Here is a 12,957-nt window from a genome sequence, read left to right on the forward strand (position 1 = left end):
GATCCGGTTTCCTAGAGTTGCTTAATTGTCAAAACCCGATTTGACCTTGCTTGAATTTGCAAAGTTTTGCAGGTTTACAGCATATGTGAAGATTAAAGTTGATATATTGGTTCTGTTTTCATCAGATGATAAATAGATGAATTAAGCCTCAATTTAGGATGAAAAGAGAAGCGCTGTGGTATTGAAGTTGTTTAAGAGTGTATGGTAAGGAATCAAGGTGTGCATATGTACTGTTTTAGACCTTGCATTTCAATTGGATGACAATATTTTTTCAAAACATTGGAAGTGAAATGTTTTGAGACTGAAAAGTTGGGAAGCTTGAAATAGTGTTCAGTTTTTTTTTATAATAACATTTTAGGCATTTAATGTGGTATGTTTATGTTTTTAGGCTAGTCAAACTATTTTTCCTGGTACAAAATGTATTGTACAATCTCTATTTAAACTGAAAATGATTATATAAATATATATATATTATATTATATATATATATATATTTTTTTTTTTTTTACTTGGACCGTTTAAAACATCTGATTGTATTTTTTGTTTATTTTTCATTTCAAACTCATTTCTATTACAAAGAAGCAATATATCTGTTATCTCCATTATCTTTACCACCACTTTTTAAAATGTTATTTTATTTAAATAATTATTTTCTTTTAAATATTCATTTAATTTGTTTGCTTAATTTACATTTAATTTAATTGCATTTTTAATTTCATTTTTAAATTTAATTTTAATTTTATTTTTTATTTTAATTAATTAATTAATTTATTTTTATTCAAATGTTATTTTATTGCAGCTAATTTGATTTGTCTTTTTAAAAATATATAAATTAGATTTATTTGTTTAATTTACATTTAATTTAATTGAACTTTTAAAGTTTTCTTTTTATTGCATTTTTTTATTTTTATTTATTTATTTTATTTAAATGTTATTTTATTGCAGCTACATTGTCTTTTTTCAATTATGAATTTAATTTGTTTGTTTAATTGATGTTTAATTTAAATTTTAAAAATTTCTATTGTATTTTAGATATTTATTTATCTATTTATTTATTTATTTATTTATTTATTTATTTATTTATTTATTTATTTATTATTTTATTTAAATGTTATTTTATCGCAGCTGAAATGACTTTTTTTAATTATGAATTTAATTTGTTTGTTTAAAGAGCCCATATTATGGGTTTTTGAAAATGCCCTTCCATGTAGTGTGTCACACAGCTCTAAGTGAAGTGAAATATCCAGCTAAGGCTTAAATCTGTAAGTGTACAGTGTTTAAAACTATTGATTCATCTATAAAAGAGTCGACTCATAGTGCTTCAAACGAGTCGTCTTGATAACGAGTCATTAGGTGTTTCGCGATGACGCAGCTACGAAACACAAGTAGTTGGGCGCGCAAACCCGGGACATTTGAAACCTGCGGCCCCGCCCACTAACAGAAAAAAGTCTCACACACACACAGACAGACACCGGTCGAATGAAGTCACGCTGTGCAGATGGATATTATTGAGTCTATGTGTGTGTGGGTGTGTGTGTGTCTCCCCGTGTGTGTAACGCACAGGTATTCGCGGATATAACTGAGCGCCGCGCCGCCTCAATTCAGCCGCTCATTTATGGACGCGCCGGCCCTGTGTGTGTGTCTCCTCGTGTGTGTAACGCACGGGTAGTCGCAGATATAACTGAGCGCCGCGCCGCCTCAATTCAGCCGCTCCTTTATGGACGCGCCGGCCCTGTGTGTGTGTGTCTCCTCGTGTGTGTAACGCACGGGTAGTCGCGGATATAACTGAGCGCCGCGCCGCCTCAATTCAGCCGCTCCTTTATGGACGCGCCGGCCCTGTGTGTAACGCACGGGTATTCGCGGATATAACCGAGCGCCGCGCCCTCTCTATTCAGCCGCTCATTTATGGACGCGCAGGCCCTTTGTGTGTGTGTGTGTGTGAAAAGAGTAAGAAGACTGTGACTAGGAGGCTAGGAGATCTCCTCGCCAGTTCTTGGACTTTTTGCTCAATAAAATAGTTCGTCGTCAGTATTTTCTAGTCCATCGTCTGTGTTTACATTCACCCACTGGCAGCCAAAATCCACTATGAAGCGTGTATGCACTGTGACTACTTTTATATTGTAGATTAGCAGCTGGGCGTTTCACTGTCTCGCGCTGAAGCCTGTCACTGTCGACCAATCGCAGCAGGCTGCCATTGGTCCAATCAGCGCAGATTAGCTTCGCGCTGAGGATGGGTTTGGGAACAAATGAATCGCTGAACGATTCATATGGGAGTCGCTGGGATAATTAGGTAAAAATAAATGCAGATTATAAGACCATCAAAGTGTTGTTTGACCTTGCATGCATATTAGACTGTTGTTGGAGACCCTTACAACCTAAATATGACCCTATTTCATCTATAATATGGGCTCTTTAATCGATGTTTAATTTAAATTTAAAAAATTCTATTGCTTTTTTATTTATTATTTGTTTCATTTACTTTTAAATTTATCGAATATTTAAATTATTTTTTTAATACAATTTTCATTGTATTTTTATTTATTTATTTATTTTTATTTAAATTGTATTTTATTGCAGCTGAAATGTCTAAAAATTTATTTAATTTGTTTGTTTAATTTACGTTTAATTTTATAGAGTATTTAAATTTGGATGTTAAATTAACTTTTTATTTTATTTTTTATTTTTATTTATTTGTTTATTTATTTATTTATTATTATTTAAATGGTATTTTATTGCAGCTGAAATGTCTTTTTTTATATTAATTTATTTGTTTGTTTAATTTACGTTTAACTTAAAAAAATTATTGCATTTTTTATTTTTATTTATTTTTTATTTTTTATTTCATTTAATTGTTATTTTATTTCAGCTGAAATGTCCATCTAATACAATGAACTGTGCTAGATTAAATGTCAAGCAAAATAAAAGCTTGCAAATCAAACCTTCTGGAAAAGTTTGTAAACTTTCAAACCTTACACCTGAGCCAAAACTGAAAAAGAACTTCCCTGTAAATATATCTAGTCATTAACAGCCCATTTCCTAGCCCGATCAGCATCTGTGTGAGCATTCAGTATTTGATCAGTCCAGTCTCCTTCAATATATGCAGCGAGTTTGATCAGTTTCATACTGCTGTTATTATTGTGCTCACACTCACACAACAAATCCACACTGAGAGTTAAGGGTTGAGGAATAGTTGTGGAGTGATGTTGTGGGAACAGAAGGACACCCCGAAATCCCTGTTACCCATGAGAGCCTGCGTGGAAAACACAGCTGCCACTGTCTATCCAGTGCACTGGGCACCACCGCCGTATGCTCATTAAACCAGCGCTGACACATTATCAGATCTGATGAAAAGGATATTAGATTAGACTGAGGCCGATTCACACACTCATATGCAGTATGTGACCTTGTATCATGTCATTGTGGTTTTGCTGACTGTGAGTATAGAGGTATAGAGCTGAATTTTAGTTTTCAGACATTTCAGACCAGCTGTTTTTTTTTTTCAGGGCTGGTCGAATTTGTTCAGGGTCACTTCAGGGCAAGCCGGTTCACTCAGTGGCCATATTAAAACTTTCAAGCTAATTGCATTTACATTTGTGCATTTGGTTGGCATTGTAATGGGAAGTTGCAAGTTCAATGTTGTGTATATATTTTTATCAGTACATGCTCTTCTGTTGGAGCTAGAAAAATGCTTGACATAATACATTATCATACCAATATCCCTGGTATGAGTCTTCTCATTTGTGACCCTGCATGACAGAACTTTGTCTTATTCTGCAGAGTTATATTTTTTATCAATAACCTAAAATACTTTGTATGGGTCAAAATGATAGGCTTTTCTTTTATACCAAAAATTATTATTAAGAATATTAAGTAGCAATCATATTCCATGACAATATTTTGTACATTTTTTCTGTCATGAACAATGATGTAGTATGATAATGATTATATATATGGCAATGTTGATGTATTTGGTCTTGGCGGAATAGATCTGCTATGCTGCTGCTGCTTTTATTAATATGGCCGAGCAAGTACCAAGACCTGCTACTGCCAGTATATACACAGACATGCCGTCTGAGAATATAACACGTTGCTGCTGAAAACATAATATATATGTAATCCCCATAGCAGATCTAAATACAGGTGGAGCTGGGGTGGAGGAGGGTCTTTTGAAAACACAGCTTGACAGTGTAAAATGACACAGATTTGGTAACCTATTAGCCTGCACATGCATAGAGTTTCATGCCAGAAATTTCACTTCTGTAGATCAAAATTCAATTTTAGATTAGTAATGTGGATTGCTAAGAACTTTGGACAGCTTTAAAGGCGATTTTCTTAGTATTTTTTTACTCAGATTCCAGATTTTCAAAATCAAATATTGTCTTCTCCTAAAATGTATACATTAATGAAAAGCTTATTCCTTATTTTTTGTTTTAGTTGGTTTTACTTTAGTTCTGTTTTAGTTTAGTTGTTTTGTTTTAGTTTAGTTTAGTTTGTTTACTTTTGTTTTAGTTTTAGTTTTATTTTAGTTTTTTGTTTTAGTTTAGTTTAGTTTTTTGTTTTGTTTTGTTTATTTAGTTTTGTTTTTGTTTTGTTTAGTTCTGTCTTAGTTTAAGTTTAGTTTTTTGTTTTAGTTTAGTTTTTGTTTTCTTTGTTTAGTTTTGTTTTTGTTTGTTTAGTTCTGTTTTAGTTTAGTTTAGTTTAGTTTAGTTTTTTGTTTTGTTTTGTTTTGTTTTGTTTTGTTTGATGTAGGCATAGGCATAGGCATAGTTCACTCAAAAATAAAACCTACCACACCCATTAACTCTCTTTTATGTGGTTTTAAACCTTAATAAGTTTCTTTCTTCTACTGAATACAAATGAGGATATTTTGCAAGAATGCTGGTTGCTGGCACCCATCAACTTCATTAGGAAACTATAGAAGTCAATGGGTATCAGCTATCAGCATGTTGCTAAATATTTTTTGTGTTCAATGAAAAGAAAGAAACTTATAAAGGTTTAAAGCCACATCAAGGAAATTAAATGGGTCCAAATGGCCCCAAATAGGTTTATAGAGTAAATGATGACAGAATTTTTATGTTTGAGTCTCTTTAAATCACCCTAAACAGTTCAAATGATGAACAAAGGTGGCCTTTTTAAACATACCTGAAAAAAATACTAGTTATAATTCTAGTACTAATACTAGTACAGTTAAAAGCCGACTGACTGTTTTGGGCTGGCATGAAGAGATGCACTGCTTCAAGTGCAAATCAAGAGTTTTAATTTCTAGATGAATGAGCATGAAAGTGAAGGTCATTGTTTTGGGGTTGGAGTGTCGGCTTTTGTTTCTTCTTTCACAAACACAGTCCCAAACACCCTGAGCCCCGAAAGCCCTCCTTCACACACTCTTAACACAAGTTTTGTTGAGTGTTGCCCACCTGGTTCATCGTCCCCCTTGATTTTCCTCAAAGTCCTGTGTAAACCATCCCCCCACCCCACTGCTCAGCCCCTGTCCCTTTAATTAGCGCAGAGTTAAAAAGAAGCCCCCGACACACTTTGGCAATGTTTGTCCTTTAGTTTCTCTCCACTTTTCCCGCCTCCCCTGTGGAGTCACTTTAAAGGGGGACCGTCTTTCTCCTTCTCTCTCTCACTTCAAACAAAAGTCTTCCTGTCTGGCTTTGATAATTGGCCAAATTGGTCCCTGGCCCGGGGTGAGGAAATCAAGCTGTTTTTAATGCGTGATGAGTAGGCGTTGGGTGGGGGTGAAGGTTGCCCAAGGGTCCCACCGATGGGTGCCTCATGGTAGGTCGTATGGGTAAAGAGCACAATGAGGTCTTGGTTTAGGTTTGGTAGTGTCACTTGGAGTTTTACTAATGGTGTGTGAGAACCACCCTGAGATTTAAGACCCTTTAAAGTTGTTGTGTTTCCCAGGTCAAGTACTTTGACCCTCAAGGTCAAATTTAAAGCACATACGGACCATTTGAAATCGTGTAGGTTTTGTCGGGAAGTGAAGCGTTCACACCTCTCCATATGTTAACACCTGTGAATGCACATTTATTACAAACAGCCTCATTACTAGGCCCACACGGAATCTGCGAGCACAGATATCCACAGATTTCTGCAGATTTTAGCCCATCATTGAGTCTATTTATTTACATGTGTAAATGTGTGTACATTTATATTTATTCAGTTTTTAAATTAATTTAAGCAATTTCATTGACTGATATAAAAATCTTCATTTGATTTATTTACAATACAGTTTGTAAAGTAATATTTTCTGTCTTCTAGTGAATAAATTATATATTAATATATTATATATTGCTTTGTTTGTCAATTAAATAGATCTAATTGGAGTTGCACTGTAAACATTACATAAAAGTTAAAAAGGTATTATTTTTTATTTCATTTATTATGTTTTTAGTTATACTCGCAAAGTCATTTTGCCTAAATTCACAGAATTTTTACAAAATTCTTTGCAGAAATAGCAAAAAATGTCCGCAGATTCTGTCTAGCCATACTCTTTACTCAAGGTCTATGAAGGGTATGTAGCAATATAGTCATATTTGACAAACCACATGTAGAAACATTGTTCTCTCTATATGCACTAAACACTTGTTGAATCGCTGAATGCCTCCTGAATTGTAAGTCGCTTTGGACAAAAGCGTCTGCTAAAAGACTAAATGTGATGGAAATGTGTGATGGTTGTAATTAGGCATGGGACGATTACCAGTTTCAACGATTACCACAGTTTGAACAAGTCAAGGTTTTAAAATCGATAAAATGTCCTGTTTGTCCTGTCTACTTATGGGATATGTACTTTATTATTATTATTTTTCTTACTATATTATTTCGATTTTTAGGGCAGCAGTATCTCCAACAGTAAAAGACCATCCAAATTAAATAGCTACTGGTCAGCCTACGATTCAGCAAACATAATATAGAATATGTATAAAAATCTAATGTGTTCAATGGGGAAAATTTTACATGCGCTAAAGGTGAAGCAAAATTGTTCGTTGTATATGTCCTGGTCCTCCAGGTTGGGGGTTGTTTGTTTCAGATTCAGACTGTAAAATGTCCGTGTGTCAAAATTGTGAATAAAATTGAAATTGCAATATTGTTTAAGAAAATCGTGATGGGTTTCTTTTGCCCATATTAACAAGCCCTACCCTACAGCCATAAAATAATGGCTGAGATGATACCTTCCAACTATTAAATAAAATGTGGTTATTTTATTGGCTTTAGTTTTTTTATCAGTATAATTTAATTTATTTAGTTACATTTAAAAAGTCTTACAAATGTACTTTATATTATTTATTAAAATAATAAATTGTTTTTACGAAGCGTTTTCCAGTTTCTATTTTCTGCCAAGTGCATCCAGAATCTTGTATAGTGGATACAGTGTTTTGAAACAAAAACACATTTTCAAATGTTTTCAGATTCATGTGGTTTACATTTACAAATATATTATGAAATGTTTGAAAATCCATCTTATTCCTCCACATCTAAGCCTTCCATTCACACTCAGACATGATTATTTGTCTTCAGAAATTGAGCTTTTTGAAGACTCTCTTCCTAGTGGATACATTTAAGATTCTTGGATGCACAAGTAAGTGGTGCAGTAGTTTGCTAATAAAATAATCACAGCAGAATAACATTTTAGTCTTGAAGCGAAAACTCGATCCCCTTCTTAACAACAGTGTGGATGCAGAGATTTTTGAAATAAAAGAACCATTTTCACATGTATCTGGATTACTGTAGACGTAGCCTCAGGATGCTGACTTTGGCCAGAGGTTTGAAAACATCTGCAGTGACTCATGCATCTGTGAGTCATATTTCCAGTGTTCCCCATCGCGGTGAGTTAGTTTGGTATCTTGAATAAACAGCAGTGTAATCAGTCAATGTTACAAACTGGCACAAACTCACTCTAGAGTTCCTCAGTGGGGTTCTGGCAGTCAGCATGCCTTTTACAAATCTCAATATGAGGGTTTTAAGACTTAATTCATCATATGAAGCAGCTGTCTTTGGTAAAGTCAAAAAGCAGTGATATGGTTATGTTTACCGGTATTTATATATGATTAGATTTGCAATTTTCTCACCTTTTTTTCAGAATTCCAACTATGAGGAAAAAGGTCTGAATAGCCTTTTTTCATAGTTGCTAGTTATGAAGTCAGAATTGTGAAATAAAAAATTGCAATTGTAAGAATATTAATCTTAAACCATTAGAGTTGGACTTTAGAGTTGGACTGAAAGAAGGCCGAATTGCAAATAGAAAAGTTAATTATGGGTTTTATATCTCACAAATGCAAAAATATAAGTCAGAATTGCGAGTGGAAAAGTCAGAATCACAAGGTTTATACAGTATCTGCTAAATCTGATGATTTTTATCATAATGTTGACTTTTTTTCAGCACAATAATGAGTATATATCTTGCAGTTGTGTTTTAAAGGGATTACTAACCCCAATATTTCAATTTATTCACTATTAACTCTCCCTCAAGGGGTTCTCCATACTATGATATTCTTTCCTTTGTTGAACACAAAAGAGTGATTGTGAAGAAAGCTGAAAACCGGTAACTATTGATTTTCATACTTTCATAGTAGGAAAAACAAATACCATGGAAGTTTACGGTTACTGGGATTCAGCTTTCTTCAAAATAATTTCTGCAGAAAAAAACTAAAGAAAGTCAAACAAGATTGGAGCAAGTAAAGGGATAGTAAATGATCACAGAATTTGTCATCCATGTTCTTATCAAGCAATTTCAAAGAAAAAGTCAGTTTATTTTGTTTAATTTTGTTTTATCTAGTTGCAGATATGGGTATCCATAGACTGATCCTCTTGAGATCCATTGAAATTACAGAAACTATTTGTAGTCAAAAAGTGCTGTTCTTGCTTAGAATTTTTGTCTTGTTTCTAGTCCATTTAGTTTAAAAATCTTAAATAAAGAAGCATTTTTTATGCATTTTTAATAATCAGATTCGGCGCTCCTATTGGTCCTTGGTTTGACGCTCGTTACAGCTGTTGCAGGAAAGTGTCTGAAATATTGTGACACTGCCGGAACTTCACCGCAGGGAAAATCTGATCACAACGGGCATTAGTCAAAAAGTGCTGTTCTTGCTTAGAATTTTTGTCTTGTTTCTAGTCTAATTGGTTTAAAAATCTTAAATAAAAAGCATTTTTTATGCAACTAAAGAACATTATTGTGTTTTAAGAACAAATATGGCAAAATTAAGCGTTAAAGTTTTTTCATAAAACATGAAAAATAATCTGCCAATGGCGTAAACACAATAATCTAGTTTTTTATTTTCACATAAGATTCTTTTTCTTACCGCATTGGCAGATTATTTTCCGTGTTTTAGGAAAAAACTCACTTCATTTTGCCATATTGTTTTTTAAAACAAAATAACATATATTGCTTGTCTACAAAATGATTCTTGATTTAATTGTAAATAATTTTTTTTTTTTGATATTTGGACGAATCAAGACAAAAATGTAAATAAGGAAAGCATTTTTTTTTCCAGTGTATCAGCTCATATTTTTGTGTATTAATTTGCCTTCTCATCATTTCACAGCTGTAGATTCTGAGCCAGAAAACGTGAACCCCTGTTACTCTGGAAATCATGACTGTGACACAACCGCTCGATGTGTGCCAGGTGAAGGACAGATGTTTTCATGCCAATGTGCCACAGGTTACAGAGGAGACGGACGCAACTGTTATGGTAAGATACGTAATATGGAAACATTTCGTTGCACAAACTTTCCCAGAGATGGGTTGCAGCTGGAAGGGCACTCACTGCGTAAAACATGTGCTGGATAAGTTGGCGGTTCATTCCGCTGTGGCGACCCCAGATTAATAAAGGGACTAAGCCGAAAAGAAAATGAATGAATAAATTTCGCTACACAAACAGTCACACATATAGAGCTGTGGTGAAAACTGTTCAAGAAATCAATTCTGAGATTTTGTATCTCTATTTTCTCTTCAATCGGTTCTGAGTTTAGTGTTTAACAGTAGATGGTGCCGCATGCTTTACAAACAGCCATACTCTGCTTGAAGTCCAATTCCTTACAAAAAGACTTGAACCTGAAATAATCATTAATAAACTTAAGCCCGCCTTCTAATCCTAATGGATTGTAGAATGTCAGACTCCATGAACATGTCTCCCATGTCACATTCCAAGATCTCAGCTATTATAATGTCAGACTAAATGACAATGAAGACGCGCCAAACACAGAAGAAAACAAGAGTTTGACATCATCCATCCGTGACACTTTCACTATCCTGCATTCTGAAATGATTCCTCACAGCAAACATAAACAATCTGTAGTGGTAATTTTGACATTTCCTATGGTGGTTTGAAGTTGTTGTGCAGATTGCGTCATCAGATTCGGCGCTCCTATTGGTTCAGCTGTTGCAGGAAAGTGTCTGAAATCTTTTGACGCTGCCAGAACTTCATCGCAGGGAAAATCTGATCACAACGGGCATTAAGCGGTTGTCGGTGAACATGTCAAACCAACGATCAAAGATCACAGACGACCAAATTATGGCTGAAACCCCACAGTGTGAGCAGGGCTTTAGGAAAGGTTTAAGTCAGGGGTGTCAAACTCAGTTCCTGGAGGGCCGCAGCCCTGCAGAGTTTAGTTACAGCTTTTCTTAAACATATTTACCTGTAGGTTCTAAACAAGCCTTATAGACTCAATTAGTTTGATCAGGTGTGTTTAATTAAGGTTCAAGCTGTGGAGAACTGCAGCCCTCCAGGACCTGAGTTTGACACTCTTTGTTTAAGTGAATCACAAAAGTGCTCATAGTGAGCTGTGTTTACATTAATTACATGACATAAGAGCCAATTTACCTGACAGCCGAACACACAAGCTCTCTTCCTTTCAAAGTTAAACATTAGCTTAGGGTAGTGGTTCTCAAGTGGGGATCAATCAATTTTATTAAACTATTAGAATGAACATATTGTATTCATAACTAGCAAAAAAAAATAGTAGTTAATAGTTGCATAACAAAACAACAAGATGCAAATAAAAATTCATCAGCCTTTTGATTTTCTTTTTTTATTGGATTGCGACCCCTGGGGTGATTATGTTAAAATAATTACACAGCAATTTCAGTTGCAGCAGATCGATTTTACGGCACCTTTTCGGCACTTATGTACATTAAAAAATGTAAAACTAATACAGGTCATGACTGAACTTGAATGAATGAAAATGAAAGAATGGACTTTCCTTGCTCCTAACATTTTGCCAAACAATGTCATTAGGTGAGGTTATTATTAAAATGATAAATAATAATAAATTACTGTTATAATATGTGGTTGTTAGACTGTTGTGCTTTGCGTTGTCAATATGCTTGTGTTTATATTAGCCCGATCTCATGAGAAAACTTTAATATTTTATGTTTTGTCAGTTTAGTGGCTAATTCGTATAAATACGTACGAGTTCAGTTGTACAAAATTGTACGGTTTTAAAAAGGTGGCGTGGCACCTAACCCCACCCCTAAACCCAACCGTCATTGGGGGATGAGCAAATCGTACTAAATTGTACGAATTAGATACGAATAGTACGAATTAATACGAATTAGCCACTAAATCAAAAAGTTATGAATTGCCGTGAGATTGTGTTGGTTTATATAGAACTACTGGTGTGTGTGTGTGTGTGTGTGTGTGTGCGTGCGTGCGTGCGTGCGTGTGTGTGTGCATCTTTACACGTAACATTTGTATATTTATAACGATCTCTGAGGATAGTGGGGGTCGCAAGTCACTGGCATGTTTATCTTGCGAGTCGTGGTGCTGAAAAGTTTCGGACGGCCTGGAGTGCCATCTGCTGTTAAAAAACTAAACTCAAAATCGATTCAAGAGAAATATCAAGAAGTCCTCACTGGTGTACTGGATCAGGTCCAATATGTAGTGGACATTTTAACATGCATGCTACTGTGAGAGTTGGTGTAAGTGTAGACGTTAATAACTGTGAGTGTTGGTTTTAGGGTTTGGGTAGGTGTAGACATTAATAACACACAATGTAATGGGTAATTTAATAATTGATATAAATAATTCTCTGCTTGCGCATACACGTCCACTACGTATTAGACCTGATCCAGTACGTCATTGTGCTACAGGCTGCAACGAGGTAACACTCGAAATTATCTATGCATTTTGAAAATCTCTGAATCGATGTTGAATCAGATTTATGATTTTTCAGCACAGCTCTACACACACACACTTGAGCCATAAATTCAACTGCAAGCTCTTGACACTCTGTTTAACCAGTTGAGGGTCTGGAAAACTTCGAGCAAAAGCCCAAACTGTTCATTATAGCCATGCATCTGCGTAATATCAACACTGCAGCTGGTTCAGAAGTGGGGTCATCACCACTGTAGTACATCAGCGCAAACCAGACGCTTCCCATCCAATGAGTCAAACGCAAAGCAGAGGAAACCCTCAGTGAATCATGAGGCGGAGGTCTTTCCTCCAGTCCGCTGCCTCTCATCTTCATCCTCCCACTGTTACCAAGCCAAACAACAGAGAGACTAAACACTCTTGAGCTGGAATGTGGGAGATCTGTGGGGCTTGTGGGGAGATTTGTAAGCGAAGACACATTGCTGTGGCATTTTTGTTTGAGTTGCACACAGAGAGGCCACATCCTCGGCTTCAAGCTAGTTTTGGGGGCTGAGAGAGACCACCTGATATTCCCATGTTTGAAGAGGGATGAGAGCAAATTGCGCATCCCCTCCGGAAAACTCCCTGTGTCTCCACACAGATGTGCACTTTTTTTTCTTTCTTCTTTTTAAAGACTCTGTTCCAGATGAAGTTTGACAATGAGATGAGTAATGAGGTCTGAGTCGATTGAGTCGCTTCTGATTCAGTGATTTGCTTGAAGTGATTCTTAAAGTAAAATAGAGGTTGTAGGTGTTGAGCTTAGTAGCTGGTCGTGGTTTTTGAAAAGCTGATTACAAATGGGTTGAATTGGCATTAATAATGTTTT

General features: G+C 35.3%; 1 protein-coding gene across 1 annotated transcript in view; it reads left to right on the top strand.

Annotated features, from left to right (window-relative positions):
- Positions 1 to 12,957, top strand: part of nid2a (nidogen 2a (osteonidogen)) — an 88,761-nt gene that overhangs the window by 41,310 nt on the left and 34,494 nt on the right. The window contains 1 exon segment of the mRNA XM_056476622.1: positions 9,546 to 9,692. Coding sequence (XP_056332597.1) covers positions 9,546 to 9,692 — 147 coding nt within the window.

The sequence above is a fragment of the Danio aesculapii genome, chromosome 17 (assembly GCF_903798145.1).
Source record: "Danio aesculapii chromosome 17, fDanAes4.1, whole genome shotgun sequence".
In the NCBI taxonomy this organism is placed as follows: Eukaryota; Metazoa; Chordata; class Actinopteri; order Cypriniformes; family Danionidae; genus Danio; species Danio aesculapii.